General features: G+C 39.3%; 1 protein-coding gene across 1 annotated transcript in view; it reads right to left on the bottom strand.

The window, feature by feature from the left end:
* Positions 1-3,616, bottom strand: part of LOC106082363 (protein gooseberry-neuro) — a 37,231-nt gene extending 33,615 nt beyond the window's left edge. Inside the window, exon 1 of the mRNA XM_013244822.2 lies at positions 2,964-3,616. Coding sequence (XP_013100276.1) covers positions 2,964-3,027 — 64 coding nt within the window. The 5' untranslated portion in view covers positions 3,028-3,616. The remainder of the gene's footprint in view (positions 1-2,963) is intronic.
* Positions 3,617-18,981: the final 15,365 nt, after the last annotated feature.

Here is an 18,981-nt window from a genome sequence, read left to right as displayed (position 1 = left end):
TAGGCATGAAACGCTGGGTCGCGTATTATCTGTGTGGTCGCCAGTCATTTGTGGAATTGAGGGATAAGAAGTCGAAGCACTGTAGAGTGAAACATGGAGTTGCCAAAGGCGAGGTGATATCTCTGACACTGTTTAACCTCTTTCTATACCACATTCCACCTCTTTCGGACGGCATAGAGATCGTATCATAATACGATTGAACGATCATGGCTTCAGGCCCCCTCTCCATTGATGACATCTGCGATAGGTTAAACGTCTACCTTAGCGAAATTGCCACTTATTTTACTGCAAGATATTTGAAGATTTTCGCTTGAGGTGATACATGAGCTTAATGTGAAAGTCGATAGAGTAATGATTCCGACCATCAAGTGTACCAAAATACTTGATATCACATTTGATAGCTCTTACAAATTATCCTCACATACCACTGCAATTTGCGATAAGGTCAGAAGAAGGAGCAAGGTCCTTAAGGTCCGGCAGCACTTGGGTGCTAACAAAGAAAACTTTTTAACCACGTACAAAGCAATTGGCCGGTCAGCTATGTGACACGCAGTGGAATAAGATTCAGATCTGTCAGAATGCTGCTCTTCGAAATGCGACTGGTTATCTCCTTAGTTCTCATGTGGACCACCTTCATCAGGAGACAAAGATCCTAACCGTGCGAAGACATAACTACATGCTTTCTAAGCAATACCTTCTGGGATGTTATCACAGAGACCATTCAAATAATCTTCTTGTGAATAGGTATTCACCGCCCAGAAGCCTTCAGGTAGATCTGCCTGATTTAAAGCATGAGGTCCAGCGCTATAAGAAACAACGTCTAGATCAAGCGGGCCTAGACAACATTCATGCAGACACGGAAGCAGATGTGATGAATAGCTACCGGGTGATTGTGGTCCTTGGAGAACGACCGCCTCCCATTACACCTAAAGAAATTGACAAACAGAGTAGTTCTGGCTCAATCACCAATCGGCAGATGCAGCCTCCTCAACTTTTACAGAGCAAGTATTGATGCCGACGTGCAGGATGTATATCCCGATTGTAACCAGGGACCATACGACACAAGTTACCTGTTTAACATGGTGAAATAGGCCCACTGAAGTACTGATATCCAGATATGACTTCTTAAGACCAAAATAATTCAAAAACAAACTCAGTTACTAAGGATTAATTTTTAGCGGAATCCATAGTGGTGGTTACACAAGATGCGGCCCGGCCGATCTAGGTCGGATAATATGTGAGTTTTATCAGTTTATAGACTGGTTCAGACCATACTTTGGAAAAATGTTGGAAGTGGTAGGAGAATTATGCAAAATTTCAGCAAAATCGGATAAGAATTGCGCCCTCAAGAGGCTCAAGAAAAACAATTGGGAGATCTGTTTATATGGGAGCTATACTATACGGTTATGGACCCATTGGGACTATACTTTACAAGAAACAGACGTTTTTTTTGCCAAATCGGATGAGAATTACGCTCTCTAGTTGCTCAAAAAGTCTATATATAAAAAAGACTTAGGTCGTAGGAGAAATTATGCAAAATGTCCGCAATATCGGATAAGAATTATTTATGCTCTCAGAAGGCTCAATAAAAACAATCGGCAGATCTGTTTATAATGGAGCTATGGTTATGGACCTATTGGACAATACTTGACAAGAAACAGAAAATTTTTGCCAAATCGGATGAGAATTGCGCCCTCTAGTGGCTCAAAAAGTCTATACGGGAGATCGGTTTATATGGGGACTTTATAAAGATATAGTCCGATATAGACGGCAATCATGAATATATATAATCGAAGTTGAATATTGCTTAGTGTTGTAAACGTAAGGGCAATAATAATATGTGTATCTCTTGCCCTATGAAGCTGTGAAAATAGTCAATTTAATTGTAAAGGAGCGGGAGCGGACGAAAAAAATTGTCGGACCGGATCACTGTTTTAAACGAAAATGGGTGTAATAAACAAAGTTCTCTCACGCCAATAAGCTGTCTGGTTTAAATTAATATATTGCTTTTTTGCTGGCTGAAATACTCATAATTGGGAGGCACAAAGTAATTAATCATATTGATTTGGTTTTAAAAAGCCAAGATTATTTTCGGTTTAAAGGATATAACGCTGATCGTCTGGGCTCGAATTCTGACAAGAAGATCAGAAAAATTTTTGGTGTTTGCTATTTTCTCCACTGAAAAATTCGCATAGCGAAACTCTATTCGGACTTGGAAAGATGGCTTATCGTTGAGATTGGAATTTGTGAATTTAAATTGGATAAGGATCATTAGTATCATTTGTTGGAAACTTGACGTTTTGGAGGCGTAGACTTAACAAAATATATAAATGGTGCTCCAGCAAGTGCTACGATTACTTCGAAAGGGCTCACTTAAGCGCCCTCTCTCTCACTTATGATTACTAATGATTCGGGAAGCGTTTCGGACTTCCATAATTTGGATGCAACCTGGTAACGGTGGTATCAAAGCATGATCATCATAGGTGCCTGCGTTACAAAACACCGCAAATTTATATCTCCGTTAAAACTTTTCAAAATTATATTCGTATTATTGCTGTGTCATTTTTTTCAAACATTTCACATTTTATTCTTACTCAGAGTCCAAGACTGAAGTAACTCCCACAATGTCTGATTATTATATAGTGTCAATAAATACCGACTACTAACTCAACGATTTTTGGCAGTAATGTCGGAAGCCTTTTGTTGTCGACAGGTAGAATTATTACCGGCTATTTAGGAATTGATTCCATGGACAGTTTCTGAATGCCTTGCTAGTTATAATGCCAGTAACCAACACACAATAATGGTTAATTGAGTAGTCGGTAGATGTACCCATGCAAAAAACTCGATTATCCATAAAAGGTTGTATTAAACTATGGCGAAGATATATTTATCCGTAACCTTGTAGAGGTTATCACAACGTTATGCAGTATTGTTGTTATTTAGTGTTTTCTACAACTTACCCTGGAAAGGATAGCCCGCAAATAATGGCCGCATATTCAGCGAATTAGCCCCAGTCATATCCATTTTAGGGTACGATTTGTTCTCCCCTTAAAACTTTTGAAATTTCAAGAAAATTTAACGAAAAAAACAATCCACTTATTATATCCCTTGGTACAAGGCTTAGAAATTGCACTTTGCCATACAGCACCCGAATTGGCGTTAGCCTCTTTTTTTCTTTTGTTGTAAATTCCTTTTTTGCAATTAATAATCAAAACTTTTTCGAGACAAGCAAAATAAGCTGTCATTCATATTTTTTTTTTATTTTCACTTGGCATCGAAACGAATTTTCAGTCGCGACCACCGACGGATGCCAGCATTTGGTTATCGTGAATCGTAAACTTTGCTTGACACTCGTTTGCTTCGTTGAATCCGTAACTTTTCATTTGGGTCGTTTCGTTCGTCTCGTCGATGGTTCGCGTCAACAATCGAATTCAGTGGAAACAGCACGACACTTGGCCAACAACTAAAGAGCGCGCGAGCATGAATTAATAAAGTCGCGGCAAGATCACAATGCCCACTGGAAACTCACAACAACTGCTGGTTTGCGTTCGATTGGAAGCCAAATTGCGCGGCTGAGCACGGAATGCGCGAGATGACCCGCTGTGTGAAATAGAGCGCGGCCCAGCACACTCTCTCGCAGCTCTGATAAAGGGGCGTCTTTTGATATCAAAAGAAACCCGTTTGGGCTTTTATTTTTTGCCCGACTCACACACGGTGGTTGGCAGCAATGGCAACGATCAAAGCTTGTCTTGCTCTCGACCGAAGAGAAGAGTAAGGCTATATGGCTATGAGTATGGCTGTCTTTGTCATTGCCCCTCAATATGTTAGTTCGATTAAACAATGCGACTGCATTTTGGGGATGAGAGCGGCAGCAGTGTGCATCCGCAGCTAAACGTGCTCTCTACCTTGGACTGCAATAGTGTGTGTGTGTGTGAGTATGTATGGATCAGAGAGTGAATTCTGATTGGCCATGTGGAAAGGGTGCTTTCCTTCCCTGTTCACTTCCCGTTCAGCGTGACGGAAACCCATGATTAGCCAGCCGCCGCCACCACCACCATCACCATCACATCACCATGCATGCCTTTGCCGCCGCCGTGAAATTCATCCGTGCATCCATCCTCATCATCATTGTAGTCGTCATCAACTGGCCTGGACTAGTCTGGGCGCTGGAGTGGTGGAGTAGCACTAGGTTTTCTTTTTTTCTTCTATTAATGATCAACATAAAAAATATGAATGCTAACGAAGCAGCTGTCAGGAACTGGGCTGCCGTCCTTGCTATTTGGTTGCCCATTGTGTTGCAACAATAGTTGCCATGTTGATGTATTATGGCACATATAAAGGCTCATACATATGTATGGATGTGAGTATGAGCCTTTGTAAAATATCCACGGCTATGTGTAGGTAGTCTGTTATTCGATGTACTGAATTAAGCCTTCAGTTGTCCCAAGGAAACTTTTATTGTGAAACCACCATTAGTGTTCATGAAGCTGTACGTGTGTAGTATATGCGATGATACACTAGAGTGTCTCCTCCATTTTATATCCTTCACCTTCATCGTTCTGTTTGTGAACACATTGAAATATTGGTCTAAGACCCCATAACATATTAAGGCGATTTAGCCATGTTCGTCCGCCTGTCCGTCCGTCCATCTGTCCGTCCGTCCATCTGTCTGTCGCTAACTCTCAAAGGAATAAAACTAGGCACTCTAAATGTAAGACAAAAACTTCCTATTGGTTGATTGGGATTATAAGTGAGCCATATCAATCTATATTTTGAGGGCGCTATTATTATTCGATTTGGCTGAAATTTTAAACGCGGTATTTTTTATGGCTTTCATCAGTCGTAATAAGTCGTAATATGTCCTTTATATTTGAAAAATCATTCAAAGAACCTGTCAAATGCGATTCATGATGAAGGGTATTCAGAAAAGGATTGCAGCCATAATCCTACGCCTTCTCCCTGGCATTGCGAGGTATTGGCACAGCAGATGCTCAACCGTCTCCAACTCCTCTTCATCCCAATAGACCCTGCAAAAATTCTTATCCTTCTCATCTTCCCGAGGCAATCGCTATGTCAGGAACCTGACATTGCAGTGGCCGGTCAGAACCCTCAACAACAACCTCAACAATCCAAGTCAGCAACTTCGTCATAGTATTAATCCACCATCCCAAACAGCTAACACAGATTGGCATCGCACATCCCGCTAGCCAAACCTGGATAGCTAGTCGGCCGCTTAGTTCCCCACCACCTCTTAACGAAACTCAGGTTAATCAGCCTTTCGAAGATCCTGCCAGCAGCTCCCAAACGTCGGAAACGCTCCTTGAATCTCCCAAAAAGCCTCGACCTTACATGATCCGCAGCCAGGGTCTTTAGCTCAGCCTGACTGTCCACATAAATCATGACAGACTGAGAGAACCGCCGCTTCTGATTCCGAAACACATCCAAGGCCTTGGAGATCGCAATAACCTCTGCCTTAAAGACAATGCACCCATCCAGAAGTCTATGTCTATGTGAGCAAGAATGGCGAGACGACTCCTGATCAAATCTCAACTTCGTGGTCGCCATCGCAAAAAGATTCACCCGAAACAACCACCCTCACCCACGACTGCGGCCTTTTGCAGAACAATGCGAACGAATGCCCGAAATCGAAAGAGCACCATGTCCCTGCCACCTCAATCTGAAGGCAGTCTTCAACGACGCGCATTCCGCGTGCAAGTGCAAAGGTTTTAGGTCAAGTATCGCATTGAGCATTGTTCTCGGGGTAGTTCCCCTTGCCCCCGATTACAGCACCGCCCCCAATACACTGTGCCTTCTCCAACATACAGCGAAGACAAACCTTCTCGAGAGCCCGGTTTCACACCAGATATCCACAGGTGAGGATTGCCCGAGCCACAGCAGTGTAAATCCAGTGAACCGTACTCGGCCTAAGTCCCCAACTCCTGCCCATCGAGTTGCGATGGATTAGCCTCCCGAGAGAGCGCCAGTTCCACTTCATCAAGAACCGGTCCCCTGAACTCTCCTCTTTCTCGTGAATAACATCAGCTCTGGCTCAAAGGATAAAAGAGAGATAGCAACCGCCACTAAAAATGACGACGTCTTCAGCATAGGCAACCATTTCCAGGGGGGGTTAAAACCCCCTGCAGAAAATGACGACGTCATCAGAGTAGGTAACCACTTTCAATCCTTCCTCCTTGAATGGCTTAATAATTCCATTATTAGCCTAGAGCCACAAGAAGGGAGATAAAATCGCTGCTGCGTCTCCCCGGTCAAAATCTTCCTCACCGAAATCCCAGACATTGATAATTCTGCCCTTGAACAATAATATCGATCCAGTTCACAAGACGAGGGGGACTCCCAAAATAAACAGAGAGCGACGAATGGACCCCAACATTACTTTATTAAAAGCTCCTTCTATATCCAAGGAAACCGCCAAAGTGAAGTCGCGGCACTATCAACTGACCTACCCTTGATGTCGATCGGTCAAGAAGATCGCTGATATACGCATCAAACAGTTTCTCAAGCGTATTCAAGACGAAAGTCCACAGACTGATAGGCCTAACAGTTTCTCAAGTGTATTCAAGACGAAAGTCGACAGACTGATAGGCCTAAAGTCCTTGGACCCCGACTCCACGTTATTAAAAACCCCTTCTACATCCAAGAAGGGCGCCAAAGAGAAATCACCTATCCCCAAGTTCCCCTCTATGAAACCCACCACGGCGTGGAGGGCGCCATCAACTGACCCTTGGTTTAGGCTTGCTGGTAGCCGCTTACTAACGATGGGTTAAAAATATCCCTGATGTACTTATACAACAGTCTCTCAAGCGTCTTCAACACGAGAGACGACAGACTGATCGGCCTAAAGTCCTTGGGGCGGGAGTTAGCCGGTTTCCACGCCTTAGGAATGAAAGCGACCCTAAGCTCCCACAACGAAGTCGGCTCAAAACCAAGCAAATCGCAAGCCCTAAAAATCCTCTCCAGTAGCCTAATGGCATCGGCTCCGCTCTTATAAGATGGCAGGCGATATCCCATCCAAGCCGGTTGATTTGGAGGGCTCAAACGAATTAATCGACCGTTATCACACCCTGAACAAACGACAGCGCATCAGCACTGCTTTATTATCGAGGGACATCCATAACGTCGGAAGTCGCCAGTCCACTGTCAACATCGAAGGAACCCGGAGTGAAGTGCCGGAATCTCAAGAGTTTCGGAACTAAACTCCGTCCGTCTCAGGACACTCCCGAGGGAACTCGAGTCCTAAGATAAAACTCTCCTAGAGGACTCGTTCACCCCCTACACCGACTCACGGAAGCATACCCAACAGGACCTCTTAGCCGATCTTACCTCGAGTTCTGGGACTCCTTATCGAGATCCCAATCAGTAACTAGCATGGTACGACTGGCCTTGTTGTACATCCTCCTCGTAGTCTTCCTCAATTTCATAAGTTCCCCATTCCACCAAACAGGCTGCGACCTATTACCTGGGTAAATGGGGGAATTTTCTTTTAATACCATTTTGAGTGGTCTTGCACAATCATTATACGATGATGGAGCACCCTAATATACAATGGTACACAAACATGACAGCGAAAGTAATCATCCCTTTGTTATGATAAAATGTAAAACAGGAGTACGTCATAAGTTTATATTTGAGACCCATAAAAAAAAACATTCTTAAACACTTGGTTTCAATTTTCGCTGCAATATGGCTTGCGCTTTTCAAAACTAATTATAAATTTTTTTCAATTATTTCCTTTATTGGGGTCATTATTAGTAGTTGATAGTTTGAGTCGTATATTAATACCATTGAAAGTGAAGTGTAGTCTTGAATTAATCTAATTTTCCTTCACAGCAATTGGCAGACCAATTTGTTAACTTCTTTAATTCATTAAACCATCGCCTGGTCCTCAATTCTCTACAGGGTATGAAAAGTTTCAATCACCATTACTTATGATTCTTAACTATTTTTTAAAAAGTCGCTTAATTATTGTTAAAACTTGCTTATCTGTTAAATATATTTGCTAACTGATGTTATCTCCTTTAAAAATATTTGCAAAGTGTACTCATCCTTTTCGATCTGTCCCAGGACCTATCCTACGGTGTTGGAAGGGTGGCAATTCGTCACCTCGAGCAACAAAAAAAGTGATAGGTTTTTTCCATGTAAGGGACGATTATTGGGACCGGTCCCTATCACTAGAGGACCTAATTCGTGACAGGTTTGGGATCTGTTCCATTTCCCGTAGGGGTTGTTCTCTAACCTGGCGTATTCCTGCAGTGGTTTGGTCTATATCTTTTCCTGTGCCAATTTGGATTCTATTTTTGACTTAGTGATTTCATTGTTTCAAGTGGCTGACTTTTTGCCAGCTTTAATGTGTCTGTGTGTCGAAACCTCGCAAACTTTCGAACGAGTTAATTTGTTGCTTGAAATTTTGCACTAGTGGGCCAAATTGGTCCATGTTTTGTTATAGCTGCCAAATAAATAGATCTTGGGTTTTGACTTCTTGGGCTTCTAGAGGGCGCAATTATTTTTCGATTTGGCTGAAATTTTGCACATGGTGTTTTGGAATGACTTCCAACAATTGTGGCAGGTGTGGTTCAAAATGGTTCATAACGGATTTATCTGTTATATAAACTGCCTGCCTGACCATAATACGGTCCTGCAGGCGGGGATCCGGGTGATCACGGAATGCGAAGGTGGTATAGTGCTATCGCGAAGACGTCGAGTGTGAACATCTTTACGGACAGTAAAAATTGCCATAAAGCCAATAACAAGCAGGGCGGTTAGATCAGGAACAGTCTTGCAGTGTAAGAAGGAGAATAACGCCTTCTCTGAGGATGGCAAAATACGCATCGTTTGGATTGCGGGCCATAGCGGAGTAAGGGCGGAATGAGTAGGCAGACGAATTGGGCAGTGAAGGCCAGAGGACTGCCATCAACAAACTTGGTTAAACCGAAGCCTTTCGGGTCGACGCAGTCTGAATGTGCATGCAACCCTGTGGAACAGCGAAACGGTCGGTAGGACAGTGAACATTCTATGGGGGGATCCAGAACGTAAGAAGACGAGGCTATTACTGAAAGGAAGTAAGAAGGAGGTCAGTATAGCTATTGGCATCATGACGGGACACATAGGACTACGAGCTCACTTATGTAAAATCGGTGCGGCAAGTGATAGCATGTGTAAGGCATGCGGAGAAGATGATGAGACGTTGGAGCATTTCCTTTCCTAACAGATAACAGCACTTAGGTGGGGACACAATACCAGACATGAACCAACTTAGGGGCGTGTCATGCAAAACAACTAAGGATTTTGTAACTAGCATAGAATTCCTAATATCGATTTTCTTTTACGAGGTTACTTTTTTTTAGTATTTATAGCGCAAAACAAGCCGTTTAGGCGGATGTACATCCCCTCCCTCTTTTCAACCGAAGCTAATCAAACCTATATAAACCGATTTCTCGACTAGATTTCTTGAGTCTCTAGAGGGCGCACTTCTTATCCAATTTGGTTGACATTTTGCGCATGTCGTTTTGGTATGTTTTCCAATAAATGCTTCACGTATGGTCTAAATCCGTTCATAACCTGATTTAGGCGCCATATAAAAGGGCGCAATTCTTTTTCAATTTGGAAAATTTGCACGTGTCGTTTAGGTATGACTTCCAACAACTGTGCCACGAATGGTTTAAATCGGTTCATAACGTGATATAGCTGCCATATAATTTGACTTTATGAGCCGATGGAGAACGCAATCATTACTTGAATTGCCTGAAATTTTGGAGTTGGTATTTTTCTATGTGCTCTAACAGCCATGATAAGTACGGACCGGCTATGGATATATCAAAAGCTTGACAAACATAATGCATTTTTTAGGGTATATAAGATTTGGCCAGACCGAACTTAGCACGCTATTACTTGTTATTTTCTAAGGTAACTCTACTTTGTTAATAGGCTTATACATAGTAAATTTAGATTTTTTTTTTTATAAATTATTCATCCCTATTTCATCAGCTCATTATTCGAAGCGAAAAAATTATTACATTAAAAAAGGTTTCGTTTATATTTGCCGTAAATATATCATAAAATAAAAAAAATAAAAATTTTCAATAAAGGATAGAAACGTTTGTTACCCAAGACGATTTAGAAATATGATATGAAAATACCTATTTTGCCACATATAAATGAAAAAACTATTTCTACAATAGCAACTAATTACGAAAATGCATTGTTTCGAGTAGAAAAAATTTCCATTGCATTTCTTTTGGTAGAAATATTAAACATTTCCTGTCCATGAATACCTCAAAACCGTTACAAATTAAAGTAAATCGTCACTACGAACCAATCTCTTTGCGATGCCGACTCTTAAAAAATGTTTTACATGTTAAATTGCAAAATGAAAGTATTTGTTATGGGCAATTCAAGGGTTCTGAACTTTGCAATGTTAAAATCCGTTTATTGAAATTGTGATTAAAAAACATTTAACTTTGTTCCCACTTAAAAATGAGTTTGAAAGCTGTTTAATGTAATAAGGTTCTATAAAAAAGGGCTAAATTCTTGTATTATTTGAACAACGACAACGCCTGGTTGGAGCAAACACTTGATGGTTATTTTCAGAAGATAACCTATGAATATAATCATTTAAAATTACTACCAAGAAGTTTCAGACACACAACACACCTTAAAGGCTGGTATTATATTCGCTTTTCGCGATATTTTTCACCGTTTACATTTTTTTGGATAATAGATTTTAAGGAAAATAGACCTGCTGATTTTATCAGGCTATATTTTCTTGTCTTATGACATGTCACTCTTTACGTATGATTGGTATTTCCACTATGTTTGTCAAAATTGCCAATTTAAATACGATTCATCATTTTTGTATGACATAACCTTAAAATGTGAGCAAAAGCTGATTTTTTATGGCTTTAAATTGTTAAAGTTGTGAAAACAATTTAATTTGGCGTTGATTTCATTCAGCTTACAACAAAAACATCAGATTTCTTCATGTTTTCGTCTGAAGGAATAGAGAAACGCTTTAATCGAAGAAAAAACAGTTCTATTTTGAAAAGTGATTTTCATGTGTTAGTTTCATTCGTATCTCACTATGTGTGCAACTCTGGCAATAGCAAAGTTTGACATGTCATATGGTGTAATGGCGCCTTTACAGAAATTTGATTTTAAGTGCCCTGTTGGTACCTGCTTTAAAATTTGTAACTTGTATTTGATCGAGTTCCCCGAGGGTGTTTTAAATATAGAATGTTTTTGAAAGAATTCTATTATCAATATTAAATCTAATTTAAAACAACATTAATGCTTTATCTTGCATTGCTTTTCTTTATTGTCTTTTAATCAATTCCAACAACAATATGCAAACAAAAAATACCTAAGCTCTCTTTTATTGCATTGACAACCATTTGGCAACGTAATTGGTATGGCTCTCACCACTTTCCTTCCCACTTCATTTACCACTAGTTGCTCAATCTCCTTAGTTTCGTTAGAATTCTTTACCCGGTCGCACGCAAAATTAAGCCCTCATAAAAGTTTAAGTTAAAAATTGATCAAAACCCGTGAAAACTAGCCAAAAATGTGATAAAACAAAAGAAAAGTTAAGTGCAACTAATGTATTCATACATTTTTATATGAAAATATGTTTAAATGCATTATAAATTGCAAAAAAAGAGTTGGCAAAAAACCTTTATGTGGGGCTGCGGTTTTCGTTTTTGTGCCTCGTTGTGTGTGTGTGTATCCATTAGCCGATGTTTTTTTTTTTTTGTGCAAAAAGGCAGACAGAGAGGGATAGAGAGTAGAGGTGAAAATGTCTTGTTGACATGTCAGATTCGATTAAGTGTCTAGTTGTTGTCCAAGATAAAGGAAGCTTCGCTTAGTCAGGATTTTCACCAAAAAAACAAAACATAAAATAAAAGGTGATTATGTCATCCCTTTGCATTTAATAGCAAAAAATGAGTTTTTAATTTTGTAACAACTAAGTAAAAAATATGAACAATTATATATTGTTTTTTACAACCAGAATAAAATAATCAATCAACAAGCTTGCAGCTCGTTATTTTACTGGTAAGTTTATAAAAAATAAGTCACATTTAAGTGCGTTGATAACATGCAAGCCAATGTTAGGACATAAGCAAAATGTTGAACATATGTAGATAATGTAGAAGGTCATTATAATAAATCCGTAAAATCGTGAAAGCAGTCCCACATTCATTTGTCGAACGAAAATTTTAATTTCAATTGTTAATATAGTGACAGTTCGATAGTCCTGATATTGAAAAATTGACTGCGGATATTTTTTTAAGTTTAATTAAAGACATTATCATAATTTTTAAGAAAAAAACATTTGGCCACTAACATTCGTAAATCCATTAATGACGAATTAGTACAAAAATACCCAAGAAATAAAGCTATCTTGGTAAAATTCTAGCTCGAAAAAATTTCTAAACAAAAATCGAAAAATTCTAAAGGTATCCCAATACGGTTCAGTGGCATAAAGTAGACTTATGAAAATAGTGTCCTTCCTTGGTCAGCAATTTTCCAAAATTCCATAATTAATGGTTTTGAAAATTTTCGTTTGTAAGATTTTTGGACACCATTCTACTGTGCTATAACATATACATGATGCTTTCTATAAGAACTGCGCCCTCTAGAGGTTGAAGAAGTAATATTAGAAGATCGGTATATATGGCAGCTATTTCAAAACAAAGGCCGGTTTTACCACTTACAACCCTAACTAACTAACACTAATAAAAAGTATTTGTGCAAAATTTCTAGCGCCTAGTTTTACTCCTTCGTAAGTTTTCGTACTTACGATAGATGGACGAACAGACTGGCAGATGCACGTACATGGCTAAATCGACTTTGAATGTCAAGACGATTAAGAGTTTATATACTTTGTTGGATTTCAGATCAATATTACGATGAGTTACAAACGGAATGTCGAAATTTGTATATCTCCATCCTGGGGCGTAGCCAGGGGGTGGCTATCGAGCTCAAGCCACCCAAAAATTTGTACATATGAAATTTTTCTGAAGACAAAAATTCAATGGATTTTTTTCCGGAAAAAATAAAAAACCAATGAAAATTTGTCAAAGACAAAATTACGATTAAATTAGTTTTTTCCAAAGACAAAATTCCAATGACATTTTTTTTACATTGGCGGGCTGAAATTAGTTTTAAATACACAATTTCATTGAAATTTTTTTAAGGACAAATTTTCATAGAAATATTTTAAAGAAGAGATTTCCAACACAAAATTTAAAAACATTTTATCTAAAGACAAAATGAAAATGCAATGGAAAATTTTGGATTTTTTCTTGCAAGAAATCATTTCATTGTTATATTTTTTTAATTTTTATAAACACAATAGTTTGGGTTAGTTTAAAAAGAGGGTGCAGATTTTAATCCGCCTCATGCCACTATATGGGCATGCACTTGAGCCAGTAATCGGCTTGTTGTGAGCTCTAAAAACTAAAAAGTTACCTCGAAAATTAATATTAAAAGTTAATAATTACGTGCTACTTACAAAATCGTTGTTTTCCATACCACTCCCCTAAGTTGGTTCATGTCGCCACCTAACTACCAGTGTCTGTTAGCCGCTAAAGCAGGGCAATAACCTAGAAAATGTTTCAACGTCTCATCATCTTCCCCACATATTCTACACATGCTATCAATTACCGCACCGATTTTGCATAAATGAGCTCGTAGTCCTATGTGTCCCGTTATGACACCATAAGCTATATTGACCTCCTTCTTACTTCCTTTCAGTAATAGCCTCGTCCTTATTCATTCCTTTCAGTAATAGCCTCGTGTAAGGCAGCCACTGCGTCCAGTGGCTGCCTTCTTAATGAACTGGGCCCGCTTCGCTGCGCCTTCTTGTACTCTAAAATACCTTTTTTAGCCCTTTATTGCAATTTATTTATCAAAATGCGTGCTCTGTTAAGAAAGTTCATCGCGGGCTTCTTCCATTTTACGACGAAGCTCATTTTTGGCTCAATGGATATGTAAATAAGTAGATTTATCGATTTTAGAGCGAAGTCAGAAGCATTGCAAGAGCTACCAAAGCATAAAAAAAGTCACAGTTTGGTGCGGATTATGGGCTGGTGGCATCATTGGACCGCATTTCTTCAATGATGATGCGAAGCGTATCGTAATTGTGAATGGTAACAATGGATTTATTGAGAGGCAAGTTCGTTTCAATTGGACGCCTAGATCGTGCGACTTAACGCCTTTAGACTATTTTTGTGGGGCTATGTTAAAGCCAACTCTATACACACAAGTCCGCTTCAATTGACGCATTGAAAGACAACATTGAAGCAGTTATTCGTGAGATACTGGCAGGAATGTTGGAAAGAGTATGCCAAAAATGGAGTAAGCGGATGGACCATTTGAGGTGCGGTCACGGTCAACATTTGCATGAAATAATTTTCAAAAACTCAATTATATGGACCGTGCTATCGACTCAGATAGCATTTCTTGCATTTTTCTGAATGTTATGTGTTTTTGTTTGAAAAACTTTCCTATAGCTATTAAAATATTACCCTTTACAATTCTATACCATCTGTGAAAAGTTCAAGATAATCGGTGCTGTGCCTAGACAATCGATAAAGTACGGCTATGCCTAGACACTTGCCCAAATATTCAAATCATTTTATTACTCTAATCCAGAACATATTTCATTGAATGGGAGTATTGCGCCGATCGGCCTCCAGACAGTTGTCCCCATATCCGTACTCTCCTCCCTAAAATGTTTCATCGCCCACCCAAACACTGAAACTCAAGACATAAAATTTGATGCCAAATACGTATTCTACTCAGAAAAAGCTTTCATTTGGATCACTTATGAGTATTTTCCCTATATTTCTTCTCGGTTTTGTTTTAGTAATGGAGAGACCACATAGTCACGTGGACTCTCAAAAAAATTTTCCATTCCTTTTGTACTGAGGGGCATACATGTCAGTTAGGGGAGAGTTTTTGTAGGTTGGCGGTCCTGCTACCCACTCGGCCCCAATCAAGATGTCAGATTTGCATCCTACACCCAAATACTTTCCCTTAAACAACTTTAATATTCTGTTAGCGAGTTTACGGTTTTCTGGGTATGGCCCTTCCCCGGTTATTTCATCCACTTTTTTGTTACAAGACTCTTGGTTTCAAGTTTGCCTTTTACAACATTTCGGTACACCCATCTCCAAGATATTACGTTTTGGCAAATTGAGGACATTTTTTTCATCGGGGGCAGAAGCCTACATTTTTGGAAAATTTCCGATATATCTGAGTCCATATGTAACATACAAACTTTGACTTTTATAAATAAAAGAAGTGATTTTAATCTCATTCAAGGGGAAAGCGACAATTCTAAATCATTTTTCCTAAAATTATTTTATTATGATTTTAATATAGGTTTGGTTCTTTTCCGTTTTATTACAAAGTTCAAAATTGCAAATCAACAATCTAGCAACTTGTAAGAGATTCAAAAGGACATTCCATAAATTTTTTATTACTCCCCACACATTGATGTGATAAATGTATTCTCTACAATAGACAATACTTACCCTGGGCCCCTGCATTAAATCACTGTAGTGTGTCCTTCACACTTCGCTTCGATTTAGAGTCGACATCATTATTGTTGTTGTATAATACTGGTGTTAAATTGAAAAATAACTTTGCAGCTAAAATGAATAAGAAAAAGAAATCCCCTCATAATGATCGATAATTCGATTTTAGGAACTTCTGGAAAACTGTGAATGAAGTGTTAAGTAGCTCCATTATATGGGGGCAAATAATAAAAAAAAGAAGAGAAACTCACACTTTTAGCACTTCCCTGCGCTCCTTCTTCGTGCCACACTTGTGAAGAAGATTTAGCCGTAAAGTCGATTTATTTACTATACACCATAGGAGACATTAGACGGGATGCGGAATCGCTGTTGCAACATGCCGACAAAGGAGCAATTTTAGTGCCCATACGATTTTGAGGGGGAGATGTGCCAGTGATTTAGTGCGGTGATAAATTTTAGCCTATACGCTGTGTAATTCGAGACTAAACCTTTCTTCTGCCAAAGGACAGTCATAAATCTGATGACGAAATATGGCTGGGTATTTGGAGATTGACTTGACTTGAACTCTTTAGCAGCGTCATAAAGAAATCAGAAATTTCGACACATTGACAAAATTTCCTAAGAAGTCAAAGGCAGAACGGCTAAGCGAAGTGCGAAATTTCGCTTACAAGTGTTTATGTTGTTGTTGTCTGAGATCCTTGAAATGTCGTATTGTGTTTATTGTCGTTAAGACTGCCCAAGGGCTTCTCCGGACAGCCTATGTGTGTGCTGTAAAAGTCGATGCTTCCAGTTAAAAGTAAAGTGTTATGTTTATGACTACTGAATGGTCTGCTCATGACCATAGAGACTAGCCAAAGACGAGGATCTGTTGTAGAGGCACACCAGCTACACACAACTGTTGCCAATGTCCAATTTTTAGTCTTGATAAACATGTTTGTGTTCGTTGACTACTGTCCCTGCAATGTCCTCAGCACCCCTGTGGACATTTATTGTTATCCGGACAATTTTCATTCATTCAACAAAGAATAGAGAGAGAGAGAGGGTGAATTGAAATGTAGCCTAGTCCTTGGAGATTTGTTTTAAGGGAGTTGATTGGAGTGAAAATATTACATTTGACATTCATGCTAATTTCGGGTCCATCGAGACCTATCAGTCATGTGGTTAATATGAAAATGTTCAATCTTCGTCTGCTTCACTCCTCCCATGGTAATTGTGGTCCAGTGGTCACCAGCATTCAAGTACTGCTGCTATTTGAATAAACGTCCTTTTTGTTGGCCAACTGTTAATACCTGCTACCAGTTTTTCATTGATTGCAATGCAATTGTTTTGGTTTTGGCTTTTTTTGAAGAAGAAAGACTTCTACGGGATTTCTGGCTACTTGTTGATTATTGTGTTGCTGCTTTAACGGGTTTGGATTTTGTTTGTTGCAAACAACAAAGATTGAGTCGTTATTTGGAATTGTGAATTCCCGTTAAGGCCACATGTTCTTCGATAATTTTGCGATCATTTGTTGTTTTTGACTGGTTAACGTAAAAGTCGATCTAAGAGGAGTTTTATTGCCATTTTTGGCAAAACATTTGAAAATAAGATTGAGGTTGAGTCTCAATGAGACTTGCAAGTTGTCGTTACAGAATGGAGATTTGTGCTTTACTAACACGAAGTTTTGGGGGAGGTTGTGAAATTTTTTTATAAAAAGTTTATAGATAAGGACTTCTGTGGATGTAGTGTTGAGAAAAATAATGGAGGACGGCTATTCAATAAATCATTGACTGTTCTAAACTGGGCCAATTCTAAAGGACTGTTTTTGGCTTTTACATCGCAATTGCACTGAGGCCAATACTTTGTGGATTGCGATGGGAAGGGAAACTGCAACATAAGGATAAGGATATGGCATAAGTGGTAACACTTCGAATAGGATAAGACATCAAGCATATAGACATACGGATGAAGGATGAGGCAGTGTTGGAGACTAAGGGACTTAGAACAATGGGGAAGTAAGTCATATCATCGTCGAATAAAAAAGATGTCGCACACTAGATAGAAACTAAAAAATTGAAAAAGTGGGTAATTTTTGAACGCATGAAAATAATTTTATAAATTTCGCGTTGGAATTGGGCGGGGCCCTAAAATTGGTTATCATGGGCATTTTATTGCAAAAATCCAAAATTGCAAACATCTTTCTCAGTTTGGGGCTGAGATCTGCTTCCGACTGTCTCACCATAATATGATCCTGGAGGCAAAATTCCGCACGTGTGAACATCCTTACCGACAGTAAACTGGTCATCAAGGCTGTGGCACGATCTGCTTTGATTGGGTGCCGGGCCGAAAGATGGGGGTATATGCATTTTGTCATTCCGTGTGCAACACTTCCAAATATCCATTTCCGACGCTTTAAAGTACATATACTATTCTTGACTGCGTAAACATATAAGACGATCTAGCCATGTCCGGTCTGTCTTTAAAAATGAAGATAATTAGCTGAAACTTTGCACAGATTCTTTTTTTCCCATAGACAGGTTATGTTCGGAAATGGGGCATATCGGATCATATCTTGATATAGCCCCGATCTGCCAATTTATAGTTTTTTTTTCGTAGACTGGTTATGTTCGAAAATGGGCCATATCGGACCATATCCTGATGTATACCGATCTGCCGATTTAAAGTTTTATGGCCATTAAAGGCACATTCCCAATTTACGGTCTTGGGCTCATAAAAGGCGCATTTATTAACCGATTGCGTTGAAATTTGACACAATGTTTTGGTACCGAGTATGGTAAAGATCGGACCATACTTGGGTATAGCTGCCATATAAACTGAACTCCCTTGGGCCCATAAAAGGCGTGACCTGTTAGACTTTTTGATATTCGTGCCTTATATGTTTCAAATCGATCCACATTTGGATATAGCTGCCATATAGACTGATCACCCGATTTAAGGTTTTGGGCTTATAGAAGACGCATTTATTATCAGATTTCGCTGTAATTTGATACTATGTGTTGCGTTGGACTCCTCGGCATTCGTACTGAGTATGGTCAAGATCGGGCTATATTTGGTTATAGCTGCCATATGGGCCGATCTTCCGATTTAAGGTCTTGGGCCCATAACAGACGCATTTATTATCCGATTTCGCTGAAATTTAGTACAGTGACCAATAATAGGCTTCCCGATACCCGTCCCTTATGTAGTTTCGATCGGTTTGTATTTGGATATAGCTGCCATATTTATCGATATTCCCACTTTGGTTTTTGGACCCATAAAAGTAGCGTTTATTACCCGATTTCGCTGAAACTTCGCACAGTAAACTGTGTTAGGCTTTTCGACATTCGAGTTCAATTTGAACTCGGCCTATATTTGCATATAGATCGATCTCCCGATTTAAGTTCTTGAGCCAATAAAAGTCGCATTTATCATCGGAAATGAAATG

The sequence above is a fragment of the Stomoxys calcitrans genome, chromosome 5 (genome assembly GCF_963082655.1).
Source record: "Stomoxys calcitrans chromosome 5, idStoCalc2.1, whole genome shotgun sequence".
Lineage (NCBI taxonomy): Eukaryota > Metazoa > Arthropoda > Insecta > Diptera > Muscidae > Stomoxys > Stomoxys calcitrans.
The sequence above is the reverse complement of the archived record's forward strand: the minus strand, read 5'-3'. Positions and strand labels throughout refer to the sequence as shown.